Here is a 23,571-nt window from a genome sequence, read left to right as displayed (position 1 = left end):
GTAGGAGAAAGTCTCCCAGGATGAATGAAGCCTCAAATTCAATTCCAAAGTCAGTGCAGAGGGGGCAGCTGGGTAGCTCAGTGGATTGAGAATCAGGTCTAGAGACAGGACGTCCTGGGTTCAAATTTGATCTCAGACACTTCCCAGCTCTGTGACCCTCGGAAAGTCATTTAACTCCCATTACCTACCCCTACTACTCTTCTGCCTTGGAACCCACATATAGTATTGATTCTAAGACAGAAGGTAAGAATAAAAAATATTTTTTTTTAAAAAGTCAATGCAAAGCAGTCTACTCAAGGACTAAACATGGAAACCAAAGCTCTATCCTGACCCACAGTAACCTCTGTGAGGACCTTTTTTTTTTTTTTTTTTTGTCATAAAGTAGGCTGAATGAATGAATGAACCATAAAAGCATTAATTGCTCACCATGTGCAAAACACTGTGCCAAGTGCTGGGGATATAAATTTAAAAACATAAGACTGTCTCTACTCTAAAGGAGTTCACATTCTTATGGGGGAAACAAATGGAAAGTTTTAGGCACAAGTAAGATGGAAAGGTCCCGTTGTCCTTGGAGTGCAGAGCAGAGGAGATGGTAATGCTTCTCCTTTTAATGTCATTTCCACCGATAAAATCCTATCAGTTTCCAACATTGAATAAGTTTGAATTACTCTGCCATTCTGCTATAAGAAAGCAGTATAGCAATGATTCAATCCCTTCAATCCCTCCATATTTTGGTCCATAAGTACCCGGTTAGGTCCAGAGATAATTTAGTCCATTTCTATCTAAGCTTGAAAAGTGTTGCAATTCTTAGACAATACAAACTTATTTTCTTCCATTTTCTAGTCATCTTAATCCTCCTCAGCCCCTTGGACTTACCAATACCTCTGGCCTAAGATCCTTAAGAAGCTTTTACCCAACTCCAAGGTCTTTCTTCCATCCTCATCCTCCTTACCTTCTCAATAGAACTTGATGTAGTTGGCCATTGCCTGTTTTAATTCTGGATACTTTTGATTTCTATGCTAACAATATAATAGGACGGTATACTATCCTCATTCTTTTTTAATAACTCTTACCTTCTAACTTTGAATAAATACTAAGTATTGGTTTCAAGGCAGAAGATTGTTACAGGCTAGGCAATTGGGGTTAAGTGACTTGTCCATGATCACATAAGCCAGATTTGAACACAGGTCTTCCAAATTTCAGGCACTCTATACTCTGGAAGCGTAGTTTTAAAATAGCAAAACTTTTTAGTAAAACTGAAAATATCAAGAAATGTTATTTTTCTCTGAAGCCCTTTCCAAATATCTGGGAAAATAGCATTGGAAAGATAAAAAATATTGAGAACAAAAAGGGCTTTCTTGGTGAAATCTGCTAAAAACAGATAACTAGTCTTGTTCACATTATTATACCTCCCCATCCTTCTTCCCTGAGAATAGATTAATGAAGTGATGGTCTAGGAGGAAATGAGATGAAAATTTGATTGAATAAAAACTTACAAAATATTAATCCAAAATTGTATTGTTACATATTTATTTCCCTGATCTAGGTTTCTAATGTTATTTGAAATATTTTAGGGGTAGAGAGTAACCAATCCTTCATCTTCAGTTCCTCTAGCATATTTCCTCAGGAACATACTGATCTCAGATTCTTCTTATGTCAAGCCTAAATCAGCTTCTTGGCAACTTTTACCTTAGTTCTTAGTTCTCCCCTCTTTTTTAAAAACCCTTAACTTTCAAAACCAAGCAAGAGTTAGAGAAAATTACAAAATGTAAATTAAATGGTTTTGATTATATTAAGCTAAAAAGCTTTTGTACAAACAAAAACAATGTAGTCAAAATCAGAAAGGAAACAACAAATTGGGAAAAACATCTTTATAACAAAAAACTCTGACAGGGGTCTAATTACTCAAATATACAAGGAGTTAAATCAATTGTATAAAAAATCAAGCCGTTCCTCAATTGATAAATGGGCAAGAGAGATGAATAGGCAATTTTCAGGTAAAGAAATCAAAAGTATCAATAAGCACATGAGAAAGTGTTCTAAATCTCTAATAATTAGAGAAATGCAAATCAAAACAATTCTGAGGTATCATCTCACACCTAGCAGATTGGCTAAAATGAAAGAAGGGGAGAGTAATGAATGCTGGAGGGGATGTGGCAAAATTGAGACATTAATGCATTGCTGGTGGAGTTGTGAACTGATCCAACCATTCTGGCTGGCAAATTGGAACTATGCTCAAAGGGCTATAAAAGAATGCCTGCCCTTTGATCCAGCCATACCATTGTTGGGTTTGTACCCCAAAGAGATCATAGATAAACAGACTTGTATGAAAATATTTATAGCTGCGCTTTTTGTGGTGGCAAAGAACTGGAAAAGGAGGGTATGTCCTTCAATTGGGGAATGGCTGAACAAATTGTGGTATATGCTGGTGATGGAATACTATTGTGCTCAAAGGAATAATAAACTGGAGGAATTCCATGTGAACTGGAAAGACCTCCAGGAACTGATGCAGAGTGAAAGGAGCAGAGCCAAAAGAACATTGTACACAGAGACTGATATACTATGGTAAAATCGAATGTAATGGACTTCTGTACTAGCAGCAATGCAATGACACAGGACAGCTCTGAGGGATTTATGGTAAAGATGCTACCCACATTCAGAGGAAGAACAGCAGGAGAGGAAACATAGAAGATAAACAACTGCCTTAACGCATGGGTTGATAAGGACATGATTGGGGATGTAGACTCAAAACTACCACACCAATGCAACTAACAACAATTTGGAAATAGGTCTTGATCAATGACACATGTTAAAACCAGTGGAAATGTGCATCGGCCATGGGTGGGGGGAGTGAGGGGGGTGAAGGGGAAAGTAGGGGTATGAATCATGTAACCATGTTAAAAATGAATATTAATAAATGTTTAAAAAATTAAAAATAAAATAAAAATAAAATAAAGTCATTGCAAAAAAAAAAAAAAAAAAAAAAAAAACCTTACCTTCTGTCTTAGAACTAATAGTTCTAAGGCAGAAAAGCAGTAAGGCTAGGCAATGGGGATTAAGTGACTTGCCCGGGGTCACATAGATAGGAAGTATCTGAAGCCAAATTTGAACCCAGGACCTCCCATCTCTGGGCCTGGCTCTCAATCCCCTAAGCCACCCAGCTGCCCCTTTTAGTTCCCTCAAGAAATACTCAAGTGGACCTGTGATCTCATGAATTTTGACTTAACCACCAATAATCCAAACCACAACTCACACTTTTCTACCTTGAATGGCAGAGGTGTCAAGTGTGTGTGTCTAAACCAGACTAAAATATAATTTGGAAATGTTTAACAAAATAAATTTAAAAACATATGACATAATGTTAATTTATGGTTTTCTTGGTCAATATTTGGCCTATGGGAATCCATTTCTATGGGAGTTTGATACCACTGCTATATAGTATCATGCTTGTTCATATGTCATCATAAGTTCACCTCAGAATTCCTCCAAATATGCTAGAGGCTTTCTCCATTTTTTTAACATTGTAAAGATGACTATCCTTTGCTTTCATGCTCATACCAAATCCCCAACCTATCTTTTTTCACTCAAATTTCTCTGATGACATTAGTTTTCTTTTGTAATTCTTTGCTTGTAACCCATTGCATCCTATTTACTTTCACTGTTGTTGTTGACCAGTTGTTTCAATCATGTGAATTTCTACATCAAATTCCCTCCGTGTGTTCAACCCTCTTTTGCTTGATTCAGATAGTCTCCTTTGCCACATAACCCCTAGAAAAGTGCATACACTTCTTCTCACATATGCCCATTATGAAAGAAAGTAAACCACTGTCTTCCTCATTTTTCACTAATACATACCTGTTCTTTAGTCATTTTTCAGTCATGCCCAACTCTGAGGCATTATCAATACATAATACCTATATGCACCAAGTGTTATAGCACCCAGATTTTTAAAGGAAAAACTAAACAAGTTGCAGATGGAAATAGATAACAGAATAATAGTAGTGGTGGACTTTAATTACTTCCTCCCCTCAGAACTAGATAAATCTAATTTAAAAAATAAGATGTTAAGATGATGAATAGAATCTTAGATGACTTAAATAAGAAAGACATCTGGAAAATCCATACACATCAGCATGATTCTAAGCCTGAGTATAAATATAATCCAAGCATAGTTTCTGATGGGAAAATAATGGCTTAGAGAGTATAAATATTATGCAAAAGTCTTACTTTAAAACTTATCATACAATGGAGATAGTACTTGAGGAGTTGTAGCACTGGAACAAAACTTTTACTGGGTATTATCAAGCTGGAAAGACTTATTTTGGAAAGAGTATGGTCCTGGTCACAAATTGTTTTTGCTGCCTAAAGACCACTCTAGCAAAATATGGTCCTGGCAATATACGTTATTTGAGAACCAGAAGGGATAAAGTGATCAAATTAAATGTTCATAAGAACGTGGAGAAACAGGCCTAATGTTACCTTGCTGGAGCAGGTGTGAATTTTTTTTTTTTTTTTAGAAAACAAGAAGGAAATATATGCTAAGAACTATAAAGCTGCTCATGCTTATTGACCCATTTCTAGGATCTGGCCTAAGGGCATGATTGAAAGAGTAAAAAGCTGTGTATGTATGGAAATATTCATGGAAACTTTGTTATGACAAAATAACTGGAAATAACACAAATTAAATGAATGGGAGAAATGGCTGAAAATATTCTGATATCTGAGTGTAAAGGATTGTATTATGTTATTAGAAATGCAAATACTGGAAATATGAAGAAAATAAGGGAAATATAAGAAAAGAGAATAAGAATAATACATATCATGATAACATTTTTTTAAAATAACAGCCATAAAATCAAGAGAAAAAATACCCTAGTAAAACAAATCTGAAAGGTACGCAAAAGCAGAGGATATTTATATTAGCAAACATATATAATTTACATTTTTTAAAAAACAAATTGTAAATAATGTGGAGTTTGTGGTTTTGTACATAATTTTTATGCATTTATTAAATGTTTTTTGGTAATGGTAGTGGTTACTAAATATATAATAGATTAAAGCAATCAAACAAAGCTGGTTGGTCTCAGGTATTTCCTAGCTGTGTGGCCCTAGGCAAGTCACTTAACCCCATCAGCTTAGCCCTTGCTCTTCTGCTTTTGAGTTGTTACTAAGACAGAAAATAGGGGGTTTTTTCCCCTATTTTTTGAAAGTAAGGATTTTTTAATGAAATATTCCTGCAATCAAAGGGCTTACATTCTACTGGTGAGAACATATATACAATATATTATTCTTAGCAGGTAAAACAAGGTAAATTAGATTTGAGTAGTTTTTCCTTCATCTAGAGCCTTTTCTATTATCCCATCCCCACCTGTTTGAGTAGCAATCCAATCCCTTTTTTTTGATCTTCCTATTAACTCCACCATTACCAAAAATAAAAAGGATTTTTCTGTTGCCAGCATTCTCCACCATCATTAGCTTATTCTTAGCCTTAGTAAATCTAACTGTATTTTGACAGTTCCCTGCTATGCTTCTGTATTCATCTGCCATTGTGTGCTCTTATTTCCATCTTGTACAAGTTTTTTTTTTAATCTAAAATGTCTGATGAGTTCTGTGTATATCCATAAAATGTGCCTTTTTAGGCAGCTTCCCTTTTTCTTGCTCATCAGAATTGTTTGTCTTCATATCTTCAGAGTTCCATTTTAAGAGTTTTTCATTCCATTTGTGCTAACTTTTCTTGTGAAATTTTATGCCAAGGATTCATATCTATCAATTCTCTAAATCCTTTGACATCTACTTATTAAAATCTTGGGTGCCCATAAGACAATGCCAAATTTTCCTCTCCTTTATTATAAATTCCAAGATGGAATGATTGCTTCTCATGTAGTTATTTCTATTTCAGCAATTAATTATTTATTATTGGTCAAATCTGAGGTTTTTATTAATGTTTCTTGGATTTTTTCTTGCTCCATTTCTACTTCAGTAACCCCAAATATAGGTCATTATTACTGCACATGTAGATTTCTGCAATAGTTCTTAAGTGATCTCTGCTTTCTTTCCTCTCCAAACCACATTGCCTGCAGCCACCAGATTCAACTTCTTAAAGCTATTTTATATGAATTATTGTTTCCCATGCACAAGAACCTAAAGAGGCTCTACATTACTTTTGACATCAAACTTATTAGCCTGGTATCTCTTTAATTTGGCTCCATGTTGTCTAACCAATTTACTTCTTCTTCACAACATGAACACTCTGATCCAGTAATGAAAAATGTACTTATTGTTCCCTTCTCACCTCAACTGAAAAAGGCAATTCTCATATATATATATATATATATATATATATATATATATATATATATATATGTAGGTAGGTAGATAGATAGATCCCCTCCTTGCATGTTCTCCCCCTTTCTCTTTGCTAATGTAAATCTAATTCCTATTCATTTTTTTAAGATTCATCTGAAATATACTTTCCCCATTTGATAGGCATATGCCACTTATGTGTTCCTCTAAGTCTCTGATAAAACTTATGGGATGGATATCAAGCCTTCTTGATTATTCCAACTCATAAAGATCTTTTCCTTTTTAGAATTTCAATAGTACTCTTAGAAGTTAATCTAGCATTCAATTATGTTTTCTAAGTTTCTATACATATATATACATGTAAAAATATTCAATTGTGTTTATACATAAACACACATATATATATGTATATATACACATATATTTAACTTTCATAGCCACATTTTTTTTCCACTAAATTGCAAGTATGCCAAGGGCAGTATTTATGTCCTGCTTTTTTTGGTATTGCTACACAAGTAGACATCTGAGAAATACTTCTTATTTTCTTTTCTTTCATGAATTCAATTTGGATTAAATTGTTATACTAGAGTAGTAAATGGAAAAATAGGCCTGGAGTCAAGAAGACCTGAGTTAACTATATGATCCTGAGCAAGTCATTTACCCTCTATCTGACTCAGTTTTCTCAAGTACAAAATGGAGATTTTTTTTTTTAACCCTTAACTTCGGTGTATTGTCTCATAGGTGGAAAAGTGGTAAGGGTGGGCAATGGGGGTCAAGTGACTTGCCCAGGGTCACACAGCTGGGAAGTGGCTGAGGCCGGGTTTGAACCTAGGACCTCCTGTCTCTAGGCCTGACTCTCACTCCACTGAGCTACCCAGCTGCCCCTAAAATGGAGATTTTAATAGCATTTACCTTTCCTATTTGTTATGAAGATCAAATGAAATACTTGTAAAAAACTTAGCATAGTGCCTGGTACAAATCAAGCACTTAATACTTGTTTGTTTCTTCCTTCCTTCTTTTTCTCCCTTCTATCTGTGTACCATCACTTTGACAATGCCAAGCATTTAAGGCCAATTTATCACTCCTCTTATAAGTCTTATGTAGCTTTAAATTAGGCACTGTTATTCTGTGTCTGTTCTCCCAAAGGAACTAATTTTCTTTCTTTTTTTTTTTTTAATGAAAACCCTCACCTTTAGCTTTAGAATCAACACTGTGTATTGGTTATAAGGCAGATGAGTAAGGGGTAGGCAGTGGGGTTTAAGTGACTTGCGAAGGGTCATACAAATCTAGACCTGCTTCTCAACCAACTGAGCCACCTAGCTGCCCTATATATGTATATGTATTTAAAATCCTTACCCTTTATTTTAGAAGCAATAGGGAAAAAGAGTGGTAAGCACTAGTCAATGGGGGTTAAGTGACTTGCCAAGGGTCACACATCTAGGAAGTATCTGAGGGCAGATTTAAACTCAGGACCTCTCATCTCTAGGACTGGCTCTCAATCCACTGAGCCACCCAGCTGTCTCTTAGGAACTAACTTTCAATAAAATCAGAAAACAAGACAAACGATTACACTAGTGCAAATATCAATAATATGGAAAAGGGTCTCGATCAATGACACATGTAAAACCCAGTGGAACTGCACGTTGGCTATGGGAGGGGGGTGAAGGAAGGGGAGGGAAAGAATATGAATCTTATAACGGTGGAAAAATAGTCTAAATTAATCAATTAAATAAAATCCCCCCCCCCAAAAAAAAAGAAATCAAGACAAAAAGGAAATCCATAGATTTCAGCAAGTATGAAATTTTCTATTATTTGTGGCAATGCAAAAGCCATCCTTCATGGAAAATTAATAATATTAATAGAAAATCTGGATTTGGCAGGATTGGAGGATGCTGCCTTTGAACCAATGAAAAGAGACAACTGAACATCAGTAAACTAAGTTCATTTCATTAATCAAGAATAATTGTGGGTATCGAGCAACAGAGCAAAGGATAACAAAGGTCCTTCCCTACCCTTCTCTATACCAGAGCATCTAAGTAATGCCCATCTTTGGGTCAGATGTTACCTGGATGATGTAGGACAAGGATAAACCTTTGGATGAAGCACTGATTGAAGAGTAACTCAGAGCCACCAGTATGGCCACAATGAAAGTGACCAAGTTCATGAGGATATCTGTTCTTAGTGCAAACCATCGGAGAGCACAATTAAAATACAGGAGGTGACTAGAATTTTCATCATTTAATATCTTAAACCTGAAATAAAGAAAACTTAGATTAAATAAAGATAAAGCTGAAGTAGAGAATTTAGACATTAAAATTTACCTTTTTCAGTATCTACAAACAGATGCTTCAGAAAGAATAGGATGGAGGCAGCTGGGTGGCTCAGTGGATAGAAAACCAGGTCTAGAGGTAGGAGGTCCTAGGTTCAAATTTGGCCTCAGACACTTCCTAGCTATGTGACCCTGGGCAAATCACTTAACCCCCATTGCCTACCCTTACAGCTCTTCTGCCTTGGAATCAATCAATACACGGTGTTGATTCTAAGACAGAAGGTAAGGGTTTAAAAAAAAAATACTAGAAGTACAAAGTTGTTTTTTTTTTTTTTTTTATGGATGGTGAAAGAACTCTGTTATTTCATGAGCCATTGCTGAAATACAGCTATTAGGGATGACCAAAAGTAGAACAGGATGTTTAGGGAGATGGTGGGTTTCCCTACACGGTGGGTGCTATAGAGGAGAATTCTTTTAGTATACAGACCAGAGTGGATGGCCTCTAAAGTTCCTTTCCTAAGATTCTGTAGTTCCATTTCTATGCTTTTAAAAATCTATAGACCATGCCGAGGACTTGTTAATACATATTGTGAGAAAGCCCACCCTTCTAAAAATAATGGTGTCATATAGTGTAGGCAGCCATGGATACCACATGTTGTTTTTAAGTATGCCCAGACTGGTCTTTTGACTGGCTTTGCAATGACTGTCCATTTTCTCCTCTAGTTTATTTGCTTAGTTTTAAAAAATCTTCCAACTGCCAGGATGTTTCTATTGTACTCATATAAATCTCAAAAATTCAGTTGACAGACTAGGAAGCTATTAAGAGATCAGGGGCATTATCTTTGTGGTTAGTTTCACAAGATAGAAAATCACCATCTGGGGTTCATATTGGGAATATTTCCTGAAGCAACCTATTAAAATTAGAATTCAACCCTCTTTAGCAGTGTATGATATGAGATAAATTCTTGACAAGAGAATTCATCAGTCAGTATTTATTGGGAAGGCATGGGGGACATAGTATTCTTTAAGGCTGTTTCAAGAGAAACCTTGGCAGGAAAAATTGTAGGAAGTCAGGGGTTTAATCTAAGTGTTTGAAATGAATGATTATATGGATAACTGCATTTCTGTCTTCCCTCTAATACAAAATAGATCTGTTTTAGACTATATGGCCAGGCCTGGCAGTGCATGCCTATAATCCTTGTTACTGGGAGAGGCTGACATTTGGTTGATTTCTTGAGTTTGGAACTGCAATAGGTTAATGTCAGTTTAGTGTCTACACTAAGTTTGACATTGATATAGTGAGCCCCTGGGGCCACTAGGTTCCCTAAAGGGGAGTAGGGGTGGCAAACCGGTCTGGGTCAGAAATAAAAAAGGTAAAAGCTCCTGTGCTAATCAGAGTGGAACCAGGACTATATCTATCTTCTTTGTACTTCAGTCTGGGTAAGACAAGGAATTCTAGTCTTAAAAAAATTGTTTAATTAAAAAAAAAGTTTAAGGCTTTATAAATGTCTTTAAAATGATCATGTATAATATTAGCTATGGTGAAAATTACAGTTTGTTCTCTATTTCAAAATCTAAGATAAATGTTAATTAGAATCAGCATTTGAAATAAGTCCTTTAAGAAAGGAATCTGTGGTCCAGGTGAAAACTGCCAATGAATGAACTTCCTACTGAGGAGGCCTAAAAGTAGTTGGTAAAAACCCTGTAATCAAGTGATTCCCAACTGCCAACTTATGTATTTATTTTTCGTAATTTTTTTATGGGTTCACAAAACTTTTACCATCAAACATTCTTATTCTAAAAAAAAAAATAAATTTTAAACCATAAAAATTTAGATACTTCTGCCCCCTCCTCTTAACCTTTTCTTCCCTCTTCCCTCCCTCAACCCTATACAAGCTTAAAGTACTGGGGTGGGGAAGGGTGAGAATTTTGCAAAAAAAAAAAAACATTAATATCATATGGAATATAAATTATTACTTGGGAAGGGAGACATTACTCTAAGCCCCTTCTTCAGGAGCATACTCTTAGTGCCTCAGGGTACTCATCCTCAACTTTGCTAGCAACTCAGGACTAAAAGCACAATTTGGCTAGAAAGAAACCTCTGGATTAAATAGAAGAATCCAAAAGAATGTAAAAGATTTGGTTTGTATATAGAAGCACTTCATCCTTATTGCCCTGACTTTGTAAGTAATTGCTATATTCTATATACAGCAGTAGGTTAACATCAATAGCTGCAAAGATTGCTTTGTCTGAAGAACTCCACATAATATAATCCTGATATATGCACAAGTAGTATAGAATGTTGGCTGCCTATTTTTTTGCAATTTAAGATGATAGTAGGCAGGGTTATTTTCCTTTAAATATCTTCCTCTATGCTAATGACAATACCTAAAATTCTACCATTAATATTAATTTAAAAATATGGTTATCCTTTATGAACATGTTGGATTAAAATATTCAGGTATTGAGGTAATGCGAATTATTTTATCTATCTGCTGTAATTTCCTTGTTTGTTCCTTGCTTGGGCTAGGAAGGGGCTGTGAAATTAGACAGCTAGATTAGTGGTTGCTTGGTACTATGAGTAAAACATCACAAGCCTACCATCAGGAGAATGAACCAATGAACAACAAACCCTTGTTCAGAGGGTCCACATTGGTGAAAGCCAAGACTTCTTGTCTAAGGTCCTAACGATGTTCAGTCCAGAAAGAATCAGGCTATAATCTAGAATAATTTTAGGTCTAGGATTTAGTCTGGGGCTAAGTAAATTTCTTCATATACTTTATTTTCCTTAACTATGTTAGGTTCACAGAATCATAGATTTAGAGCTTAGAGCCAAGATGGCGCAGAGGCCAGGGAGGTCTAGAAGACTTCTGCCCTTCTTTTGAAGTTTGGAGATCAGGAGAGTTTTGCAAGGAATTGTTAAGCTGAAGGCAAGGTATCTTGAGATGAAGCTGGCAAGTCAGGGAGGCCTAAAGGTACAGGATTGGCTTTGGTTTCCCTTAAAAAGGATTCATTCCTGGGGTAATTAAGCTTTTTAGCCTCCCAGCTTGGTCTATTTAAATATACCTCCCAGGGATAGTTGGAAAACTTTAGGCCTTTATCAGCTAAGACTTTTTAGACTTCTTTATGAGATCATTTTAGCATTTGTTCTGTAGGAATGGAACACAAAAGAGGGGTCAAAGGAACGACCTGAAAACACCAAAAAGGGGAAAGGGAGGATCCTGCCAAAGGTAAATTGCACAAGGACCCAGTTTCACCGGAGGCTGACTCAACACAGGAAAAGGACCTCTTTATTTAGATGGAGTTCTAATGTGGTTAAAACTCTGAACTGAATGTGGAAACACTGGACGATTTGAGAAATTAGTGACCCCACTCATTTAGCACTGCCCTTGGCTGTCATTCAATCCCTGAGCCCGGGGTTCTTAGGGCATCTGCTATGTAAGTGCCACAGAAGGTCAAAGCCCTTTGCACAGAAAGAAGTGAAGAACCGAGTCCCGAAGTGTCATTTGTTCCTATTAACAAGCTGACAGATGCAAGGCCGAGACCACTCCAGGGCACTGTTTGGTGCTTACTTGCTGATAAATTCTTCCTTTTTATTATAGGCATGAATGATGCCCAGACCTTGCATGGAGGAGGTGATGTGAGAGAACCAAGGAGACCGACTGATGTTTTCCACCCTCTTCAGCTCTTGGATTCCTCTGTGGAAAATTCTGCAAGAAAGCAGAGAAGCAAGGAAAGCTGTGTGTGGAGGTACCAAGAGCATCATCAGTAAGCATCCATCACCTGGGGAGCCTGAAGACTAACTTATTTCAACCTCTCTACCCCTGCAGCTAAAGCTAAATTGGGATAAAAGATCCAAGACTTATCAATTCCTATCCAAAGGAGTTTGGGATAATTCAAACAAGTCTGGTTTGCAACCTGATAACTATTGAGGAGTAAGGAGGACCAATAATAGCAGACTTTGTTTCTTCATCTCTGAAATGGGAATGATGGTTCTGGCAATAGTTCCCATATTAGATCAACATAAGGAAAATAGTTTGTAAACTATTGCTGCAGAAGTGTGGTATTAAATTTAAGGAATAACAAGCATTTAGCAACATCGTATGCTTTAGAGCTAAAAGAGATCTTAGGGCCTCATTTAGTCTCACACCTTCATTTTACTGAAAGTAAAACTGAGATCTAGAGGGTACAAGTGTAAGTGACTTACACTTGACTGAGATCACTCAGCTAGTAAGTAGCAAAGCTGAGGTTCCAAAACTAAGTCGTCTGGCTCTTAATCCAGTGTCAGTGAGTATGCCTTGTTACAAATGGTGTTATCTTTTCATTAAAAATGAATCTGAAAAAAAATGAATCTGGCAGGGGGCAGCACAGTGGATAGAGCACTGGACCTAGAGTCAGGAGATCTGGGTTCAAATCTGACTTCAGACACTTCCTAGCTGTATGACACTGGACAAATCACTTAATCCCAATAACCTAGCTTTCTGTCTTAGAACTTTTACTAGAACAGAAAATAAGCATTTGTTTTAAAAAATGGACCTGGAAGGACCTCTTTCTTGTTAAGACTTTTTTGGATAAACTTTATAGTTTGCATGAGAAACTAATAAAACTACAGTTTTTAAAAAAACAAAAATATTCTTTGTTGGTCTAGTTTAGTTTGCATAGACAGTAGGAGCAACCGAAACTTAGGGTAACTTTAGAGTAATTGTTCTTTTTTTTTTTTTGAAGGTAAAAACTGTTTCACCCTTCAGTTCAGTCAGTAATTGAGGGAAATTTATCTAAATTTTCTAGTCTTCACCAAGATATTTGGTCTCATGTCAGCAAAGTCTTTTATGCCTTTGTTGTCTACCTTGGATATCAATCGCCTCCCTTTGACTTGGCTTATAACCCTGCCTTTTCCATTGCTCTTTTCTTGGCCTCGGTTTTCCCATCTGTAAAATGAAAGGATTGAACTAGATGCTTGTCTCTTCTAGTTCTAAATCATGTAATCCAATAACCTTAGTTTAATACAAGAAAGATCTGATGCAAAAATTGCCTTGGTTCTTCAAGGTATTCTTTAATAGAGCCTATCAGCATGCCTCTGAGAAGTTCATTTCAGAAGAGGATTTTCTTAATATTGGGTTAATATCTTATAGCTGAGACCCTCTTCTAGGACAAAAACTACCCTTTCCTTCTCTGAGGCAAATAGGCTACACAGTATTATCCCCATTTTCCAGATGGGAAACTGGAGCTCAGAAAAGTAAAACAGTTTTCTTAGGGCCACACAGCTAATAAATGTCAAAACTAGGATGCAAACCCAGTTCTTCTGTCTCCAAATTCAAAGCTCTCTCCACTATACCAGCTGCCCAAAGTGATTGCAATCAGCCCACTTATTTAAGCTACAAGGTAGTGTGCCTAACTAGACATAGTATTAGTGTTGAAATATATGTACATATGTATATATAATCTCTAGGCTAGTCTTATAACCATAATTCAGAGACTCTTCTAAGGTGAGTCAGGCTCTCGTGTCTTGCCACCATCCTTGACAAGAATAAGACTTTGGATATATAGAACATCTATTAGACCAAATACTGGAGTATTCATGAAAACCATACTGAGGCCATGGTAGTAATTCTGTGCGGTACATCTCAATATTGTGTGGGGCACAGGTAAATAGAGAAATGGCCTCAAATTGACGGCAAGACTTTTCTGAAGACTCCATTGTTTCTCTCCCTTAAAAGAAGACGGTCTTATTTGGATGACCACAGGCTTGACTAGGGTAACATGAAGTCATATTGCAGGAATCGACAACTCTGAAGCCAAACTTTCTCCAAGATTAAAGCAGGATTAAAGTAAATTATGGTTGGGAAAACTGCAAGGTCAGTCTGAAATTCTTAGCTCCCAAATGGCAAAACACAATGTAGAGAAAGTCACACAGGCATTTCATTCTCTATTTCTTTAACAGTAAATTGAAAGGTGGTCTTTGAAGAAGATTCCTAAATGTTCTATAATGATTTGTAATGAGAGATGCTAAAACAAGGGTGACCCAGTGGATAGGGTTTGAGCCTGGAATTAGGACAACCTGATTTCAGGTTTGGTTTCAGGTACTTCCTATGTGACCCTGGACAAGTCACTCATTTGCCTCAGTTTCTCAACAGTAAAATGAGTTGGAGAAGGAACTGGCAAGCACTCGATCTTTGGCAAGAAAATCCCAAGTGAGGTCAGAAAGAGTTGGATACAACCAAACAACAACAACGTGCCAAGACAAAAAGTATTTTTATGTGCCTCTATCAGAGGAAGGAAACAAACATTTATTAAATGCTAAATATCTACATATACCACATACAGTAGAGGTAGATACAGTGCAGGTAGGCTGAATTCAAGTCTCTAGGTTCCCAAGAGCTAAATGTTCTAAAGCCTCACCTTCTGAGGCATTACTTTTTCCCTAGGATTTAGCAGTCAGAAGCCTTAGGACCCTGAGGCTTATACTCTAATTCTTTTCTGTTGGGCCAACCATGTTTGAAGAGATTAGTTGATTTAGACCATTTCTAGTCTCATATTAAACTCTGTTTCCCAGTCAAGGGCTGCTTTAGTGATTCTTGAAATTGCTCTCACCGTGCCAGTGTCCTCATTCCCTCTGGCTAATTTTTAGCAACGAAGGTAGAGAGATAGTTGGTCTGGCAATGTGCAATTGGAAGGAGGGGGCTAGGCGAATGATCCATGATAAAGAATAATAAAATGTTAGAGCTGCAAAGGGACTATAGAGATCACCTAGCCCAATCTGCTCATTTTACCAATGATAAAACTGGTCTAGAGTAATAAATGATAATGATGGCAATAATGCCAATGAATTAGGCAGTGGAACTATCTCCATTTTACAGATGAGAAGACCAGACTCAGAGAGGTTAAGTAACTAGCCTGGAGTCACCCAGCTAGGAAGCAAACATAGCCAAGAGCCCAACAGGTTCAGAACTCTATCAGACTAAGAAAAATTGAGAAAAACTGTTTTTAGTTTTCCTGTGCCTCACTGAGCCTCATCCTGATGCTTTTTCCTTCTAGTCTGCTTCTTTCTGGGCTTTCTGCCCCAAATCACCATCAATGAGATCCCTAAGCCCTTCCAGGGAGTCATTAAGACTCTGCATCTTTAGATAAACCAATGTACTTTCTCAAAGAGAAGTTCATTCATCTACACAGAAATAAAAGATTAGAATGCCAGAACTGGAAGGGTTTGGGGGACTCATATTTATCTATCATTTTACAGAGAAGAAAATTAAGGACCAGAGAGGAGCAAAGGATCTAATATCTGGAGTTGATCTTGAACTCCTCTCCTTCCTGAAGTAGGAGCAAAGGAACTCTACTCTGGAGTTGGGAGGAGAACATCTGAAACTCAGACATCAAAAGCAGTGATTATCTTTCAGAAAACATCCTGTCTTTGAAACTCTAGAAATTGATTTATTCTATAATGTGTGTAAAAAAAAAAGGATATTTCAATATCATGCAGGGTTTTTTGTCCACCATTCTAATAAAGGATCCTTGGCTACACCTCTAAAAAAAGACCCAGCAGCAGCATCCATGACAACTTACCGTAAGAGAATGTAGAAAATGCAGGCGAGGCCAACTAGCACAAAAAGTATAGCAGGAAACACTGCCGCTAATATAACTATAATAGATAACACCATCGAAAATTGCTGCAAAAAGTTCTCAGCATGAAACGGCAGCCTCACATCCAGCTCATCCATGTCCTTGGAAAAACGGTTCATTAGCCTGCCAGTGGGGGTTGTGTCAAAGAAACTCATTGGGCTTTTTAAGATCTGTGGGGAGAAAAAAACCAGGAAGTCATATGGAGCAGTGATCTTTGGTGCAATGTTCCAGGGTCATTGAGCAAACTGGAAACCACATTGTTAGAATTCATGTCATAGGATGAGAGCTGGGAGAGACCCAGAGGTCATTTTACCCCACATGAGCATTTTACCAATGGGAACACTGAGATTCAGAGTAGGGTGTGACTAACTCATTGTTACAAAGGCAGAATGAGGGTTTGAAACCAGATTCTCCGATTCCAAATCCAGTGTTTTGGTATAGTTCTTATGGTTTTTACTTTCCCACTACACTACACTACACTACACTACACACTATCAAGCTCATGGTCATAGATTTAGAGATGAAAGGGGCATTAGGACATATAGTCCAACTCTTCCGTTTTATAGCTAAGTGAAGTCTATAGAGATGAAGCAACATGCTCAACCTGCCTGCAAGGGACTTTAGAGATCACCTAATCCATTTTCTAATTTTACAGCTGAGAAAAATGTGGCTTAATGAGGTCACAAAGATATTAAGTAGCAGAGGTGGGATTTGAACGCCAGGTTCCTTGACTACTGATGTCTCTTTCTATTACACCACAGAGAGGAGTCAGAATATTAGTTCTTGAAGGGACCTTAGAGATGTCTCTCAAAATATCCTTATTTTACAGATGGGAAAACTGAGGCTCAGGGACTTTATATAGATAGTAAATAATTAATTAAGGGCCCAGTGTAAGACTTATGACTCCTAATCCAGTGAATCTTATGGTTTTGTTTTGGTTTTTTCCATTTTGATCACAGCTGCCAGCCTAGAACTCTCTAATTTTGCAAAATACCTACTCTACCTTACCTTTATTTCTTTCTTTTTAAATTTTTTTCTTTTTTAAATTTTTTTTTCATGCTTACATGATTCATTTTCTTTCCCTCCCTTCTCTCCTCCCCATTCCCAGAACTGACAAGCAATTCCACTGGGTTGTACAAATGTTATCACTTGATATCTATTTCCATATTATTCATTTTTGCTGTAGAGTGATTTTTAAAAAACCTAAACCCCAAATCACATACTCATATAGACATGTGATAAGTGATGTCATGTGTTTTGCTTTTGCATTTCTACTCCCATGTTTCTTTTTCTCAACATGGTTAGCATTCTTTCCCATAAGTCCTTCAGGAGTGTCCTGGCTTGTTGCATTGCTACTAGTAGCAAAGTCCATTACATTAGATTGTTCCACAGTGTTTTACTTTCTGTGTACAATGTCTTCCTGGTTCTGTTCATTTCACTTTGCATCAGTTCGTTTAGGTTCTCCCAATTCACATAGAAGTTCTCCAGATCATCAATCCTTACAGCACAAGTATTCCATCACCATCATATACCACAATTTGTTCAGCCATCCCCCAAACAAGGGATGAACCTTTAATTTCTCATTTTTTTGCCACCACAAAGAGTTCTACCTTACCTTTTCAAACACTTGGTCATGTAATGTGGAAGATGCCATTAGAGTTGTCCTGGTGAAAATGAATCCTTTTATAATGCTGAAAATGATCACAGCCAACATGTTTGCCACATACACGCACTGGTAAATGTGTTGTTTGGGATTCATCAATATATCAGCAGGGTGACAAGGGGTCTCATTATTTTGAGTCATACAGCCCATCTGTGGAAAGAAAAAAGATAAGAAGTTTATGAAATGGGTGATGAATCTGAATTGTCTCTTAGATGATGTTAGGGGAAAGGGAGGTTAAAAGACCATTTCAGGGGAAAACTGAAGAGGATGGGATAGATTTTGAAAACTTAACTTATTGCTGATACCAAAGTTATCTATCAACCAACGAGTTTGTAATTCAGGGCCCCAGAATCCAAGGCAACTACTTCTCACTGTGGGGGCATATATGTTTCATTAGGTTCTGCCATTTAGTGAGGAAAGCAAGCAAACAACTGTGCATCTTTCATTTCAAAGGCAGAAGTAAATGGGCTAGAGAACAAGGGTAGATGGATAGCTAAGGGAAGCGCCAAACAGAATTCATCCCTTTAGCATTCCACAATTCTATGAACTCCACTTCTTTGACATGAGGGCACTCAGAAAGAAAAGTAAAATTGAGCATGTTGGGAAATGGGTTAAGCCAACCCAAAATGACATAGCCTGAACCTGACACAAACTTAATGGGTATTACCAGAAAACTCCTCATTACTATCTCCTGTGAATGATTTTGGAAAAAGTTGCTTTATCTATGAGAGTCTCAGTTTTCCTACCTATAAAATAAGATATATCTGTCTATTTCTATAAAGAGGAGGTAACACGCTTAAATGTTTTGAACCTCTTATGAGAAATGTGTGAAATAAATTCAAGAAATTCTAATTATGACCTTAAACTGCTTTCTAGCTTCATCTCTTTAAAGTGAGAATGTAGCTCTCTAGTGGTAACCCAAGAAGATATAATATCCTACTTAGAAATGCCTTTTTAATTTTTCTCTCGGCTGTATGTTTAAATTCACATGACCATTAAGGAACAAACACAGGCCGTTTTCTAAAGAGTTTTTATTGCTTATGGTAATAACACAGATGGAAATTATGAGCCTGATGAATGAGCCTTTTATAGAGCAAAACTTTCAGTGCCTTCCTCAAAGTATAACTTATAAAGGACCCAACTTGGACTCTATTACACTCTTGGTTTGGACCCATCATTTATGGAAAGCAGGGAAATGCATGAACATGGAGACATTATGAGCCAAGTTGTCCTTACAAGGGTAAAGAGAGTAGAATACCATGAAGATCCTCATGGGTTTTTTTCCAGCCTTTTGGAAAGTCTCTAAGACTTCAGTCAGCAACTGGGCTCTTCTGGTATCTTGAAGCCCTCCTTTGGAAAGTTGAAGATGCAATCATTTTTAGAATATCCTCCCCCAAGGGTGAAAAGTCTTTGTGAGTTCATTTGCTCTTCCCAAAGTTTGGCGGAAATGTCTAATTTATGTCAAGTTCTAAAGTTTTTTTTGGAGATTAGTGGATTTCTGCATGCTGGGGGCATTTGATCTTGTTTATCAGATCAACATTTCACTGTGGCTGCCACAGAGAAACCTTAAGTGGGGCGGAGTGGAGAATAATTGAACAGGGGTGCTTTGAAGTAACACCTTCCTGCCTAAGCTGGAGATACCACTTTTTTTTTTTTAAACCCTTGTACTTCAGTGTATTGTCTCATAGGTGGAAGATTGGTAAGGGTGGGCAATGGGGGTCAAGTGACTTGCCCAGGGTCACACAGCTGGGAAGTGGCTGAGGCCGGGTTTGAACCTAGGACCTCCTGTCTCTAGGCCTGACTCTCACTCCACTGAGCTACCCAGCTGCCCCCGAGATACCACTTTTGAAGGATGTTCCCGAAGGTAGAAGCAAATGGGCATTTCCATTTGTGTAATGGAACAAGAGCTGAAAAAATTGGTTCTTCTTTAAAATGTTTTCAGTTCATGAGATTTAGAGCTTCAAGGGACCAGAGAGATCCTCTGGCCCCCAGCTCTTCATTTTACTTCTGAAAAGACTTAAATGTTGGATAGTTCCCTCTCCACTGGATTGGTTTTGTCCCAGGTTAAGACATTTCTAGTTATGTCTCTAAATGTTGTTACAGACTTTAACAGCATGTTTGCTTTTAGTAAATTGGAGTGATACCAATACTGTAGATATGAATATTACTTAAATATTTTAAAATGTAAAATGAATTAAACTTACCCCAGATCCTTGATCTAGCCAATAACCTAACCACCAGTTGCTGAAGGCTGAACTTCCAATCATCAAAAAGAAGAGAAACACCACAAAGATGGATAAGAGATACCCTAGAAGAGGAGGGAGAAATCCCCAAACTAGTTACTCATATGATAGAAGCCAGATTTTTTTGTCCTCCTAGAGTCCAGATATTTTGTGGGTGTTTAAATGTTCAAAGTAGTATTTCCAGCTCCCCAAACAATTACGGCCACCTATCAGGAACCACCTCACATGAGGGCGCTCACATGTAAAATTCTGTGCACAGAGCACTGTCATCCTGGATTTATTTGTTCCCTTCAATTGGAAAATTGGTCCTGATTGTCTGCCTATGGCACTGGAGTGTTACGAAAATGTACATTCATTGAGGAGACTCAGAATTCTTCAATAGAATGCTGATCTCACGAGGAAAAATATACACACTACAAACAACAAAGATTCCACATCTCCAAGCCTGGCACATTCCTTTGTGGTGGGGATTTTGTTGTGAAAGCAGGTACTATTTTTGAATTGACTGGAGTCATATTAGGTGATCAGAGCACTCCATTTCAGGCGATGAAGCTGGTCGGCTCCTGGTTCCCACTTGTTTTTCCCTAAAATAAGGGCTGGCAGCCTTACTGGGCGATAAAGAATGATTCCATTGAAATACTGAATTCCTCAAACTTTAGATTTCAGGAAGGGCATTGATTAACAGCTCTAGTATAAAATAGTAATTGTGAAAGAAGTCATAAAATGTGAACTGAACAGTCTTAAAAAGAATAAAGCATAAATTAAAATCAGAGACATTTTATACCAGACCTCCACTAGCCTTAATGTACGTGTTATACGTTGTCCAGGTCACTGATCCTTCCTGGAATGTTTCATTCTGAATGAGTTGGTGTGTAGGAACTGCCAAGAAAAACACAAAGAGAAGTAGTCAGTAGCTATTCATAAGATTCCTCCACACACAAACTGATTTCTAAATTGTGCACAACAAGGAGTGGTCCAGGACTGTAGCCCCTGGCACACTGTCACCCTAAGTCCCATTCTAGTTTCTGTGCATCTAGAAAGTAGCTCCCCCATGCTCATAAACATAAGGTTAAACAAAATAGAGATAGTGCCTGCAAAGGAATGCCAGCAGCTCTGTCTGAATATACCATTTTCTGATGTTGCCCTTTTCCCACCTTCTACCTCTCAACAGAGCAAAATGAAAAGGTCAACACCCAAGCAAAGCCAGAAATCAAAATCCTTCTTCTAAGCAAAAGGCAGTTATGTATAGTGTTGGGCTGATGAGTACACTATAGATATACAGACTCTGCCCTGCTAAGAACAACTTTCACAGCTCAAGAGCAGCTCACTGAATAGAAACTCCATTATACACTGTCTGAGAACCTTTCTCTTCCTTTGAATGTACTTAGCAGGGCTCAAGAATATTAGCCTCTCTCTGAGGCAACAAAAATGAGAATTCTCACAAACCTCAGGATTCACACAGGCAGATCCTAATGTCTGCCCTCTCCTAGCTCTAAAAAAAACTGACCAAATTCTTTCGTGAGTTCATTAGTATCACCTAGAGTATCTCTAATGTTTTCTCTTTAACTACATTCTATAAAATGCTTTCACACCAAAGGTAGCAGGCCTCAGTTTCTTGAATCGTCCTTGCAAGTTTTCTCCCTTTCTTTTCTCATTAGTTTTCAGTAAACTGCTCAGTTGATAGATGCATAATTTTTAAGTTAATAGTAGAATTCCTGCTAAAAGACAAGATAACCCTAGCGATGGGTAAAGGCATTTGACCCTGAGGTTAGGGGTGGTTTTTATGATGTCCAATATGAAGGCACCTCATTCACTTTCCCCCAACTTTGCTATATCTTTCAAAAGGGTCATCTCCCTCATCTTCCATCCAACCTAAGGCAAGAGACAAATGGTTCCTACATTGAGGTCCAGGACCCCTCCAGGGCAACAACGATGATTTTCCTTTTCTCAGTCTTGTATCTATCACAGATTTTTCACTTAGAAGGCATTGTTTTGTTTTGTTTTTTTAATTTATGTGGTTTTTTCCCAAGGTCTAAAACTTTAACTTTGAAAAATAATCTCTCTCTTCATCACTTTTTAAGGATTTAAATTCATGTGTGAGTAGCTCCCAAATCTCCCAAAGGAGTAACATGGGGTGGTAGCAAAACAACAACAACTGAATTTAGAGTCTGAAGAACTAGAAAGTTCTTACTCCCTAATTAGTATGACCTTGAACAAGTCAACTAATCATGCTGAGCCTTATTTTCCTTCTTTATAAAGTGAGGCAGTCAGATGAGATGATCTCTGGCCTTCTGTGATCCTCTAATTTGGGCCCAAGCCCCCTCCCCATTTGCAATGTCTCCACATTTCCTCAGCATTTTATATACACTTTGGCTTATGGTGGGTGAACTTTGTTTTTTTTTTTTTTTCCTTATTGGTTCATGTAGCTGCAGAATTAAGATTCCCAACTCAAGAGCAGAGACCGACATTGCTTTAACCCACAGTGCTTAGCATGGAGCTGGGCATACCTGGAACTCAGAATTTCAGTGTATTTAAGAGGACCTGGAGTTAGAGAGGTCAGTTTAAGTCTGGGTTTTGCCACCTATTAGCTATGGAACTGTGGGGTAATCATGAAGGCTCTCCTGGCTACATAGTCCTTATCTGTAAAATAGGGATGATAATAAGCCTTGCACCAAATCACTAGGCTATTGTCAAGAAAAGCATTTCCTGAATTATATTATAAAAATGTGAACTACTATTATGAGCTACTATGGATAATGCTTTAAAATAATAAACGCATAAATGAATGAAGTAGTATGGCAGAACCAAAAGAATGCTGGTCTTGGATGAGGAAGATCTGGATTGGAGTCCTACCATGGACACTAGGTGGCATGAAATTGTCACCTATCTGTCATTAGATTGGTTAATTAATTCCCTCATAGTTTGCTTTGTAAATCTAAAAGCTCTTTATAAATATCCATTGTGATGAATGAAACCATACCTTTTATTTCTATAGAGTCGAGATCTGACTCGGATTCTTTTCCTCCATCTTTCGCATCTTGTGGAGCCAAAGCTAGGATTAGAAATAAAGACAGCTATGGAGCCATTCACTAGCCATGAGCAATAAGAGACTTGAGACCCTAATTCTGATTGTACCAGCATTTTCCCCTCCGTTGGAAGCGTGATCTTCCTGGTTCTCCTTTTGGGCTTCCATCATTGCTTCATTGTAAATGTTTTCAGGATCCTGGGAACAAAATAAAATCCCTCTTGAAAAGGAAAACCTGCAATCTGCCAAAGAAAGAAACCCATAAGTAGCTCCTCCCAAACATCTTTTTGGAAAGACTGCAAGTTACCTTGAATTGCAACCCCCGAAGGTTGTGAATCATTTTTGCATATTGCCCTCGTTTCAGCATGAGTTCCTTGTGAGTTCCTTTTTCACAAATCTCCCCATCTTCTAATAAAATGACTTCATTACAAAATTCTAAAAACTGCAGAAA

The 23,571-nt window shown here is 37.5% G+C and overlaps 1 protein-coding gene across 2 annotated transcripts in view; it reads right to left on the bottom strand.

Annotated features, from left to right (window-relative positions):
* Positions 1–23,571, bottom strand: part of ABCC12 (ATP binding cassette subfamily C member 12) — a 67,059-nt gene that overhangs the window by 10,448 nt on the left and 33,040 nt on the right. Inside the window, exons 14-22 of one of the 2 annotated variants that reach the window (XM_044661424.1) lie at positions 23,428–23,562; positions 23,231–23,318; positions 23,076–23,147; positions 20,885–20,974; positions 20,057–20,160; positions 17,805–18,002; positions 16,133–16,359; positions 12,145–12,282; positions 8,369–8,555 (exon numbers count right to left, since the gene is read on the bottom strand). In XM_044661424.1, coding sequence (XP_044517359.1) covers positions 8,369–8,555; positions 12,145–12,282; positions 16,133–16,359; positions 17,805–18,002; positions 20,057–20,160; positions 20,885–20,974; positions 23,076–23,147; positions 23,231–23,318; positions 23,428–23,562 — 1,239 coding nt within the window. Of the gene's footprint in view, positions 1–8,368; positions 8,556–12,144; positions 12,283–16,132; positions 16,360–17,804; positions 18,003–20,056; positions 20,161–20,884; positions 20,975–23,075; positions 23,156–23,230; positions 23,319–23,427; positions 23,563–23,571 lie in introns of both variants that reach the window. The other variant, XM_044661425.1, reaches the window with a different exon arrangement.

Source organism: Gracilinanus agilis, chromosome 2, assembly GCF_016433145.1.
Source record: "Gracilinanus agilis isolate LMUSP501 chromosome 2, AgileGrace, whole genome shotgun sequence".
Lineage (NCBI taxonomy): Eukaryota > Metazoa > Chordata > Mammalia > Didelphimorphia > Didelphidae > Gracilinanus > Gracilinanus agilis.
The sequence above is the reverse complement of the archived record's forward strand: the minus strand, read 5'-3'. Positions and strand labels throughout refer to the sequence as shown.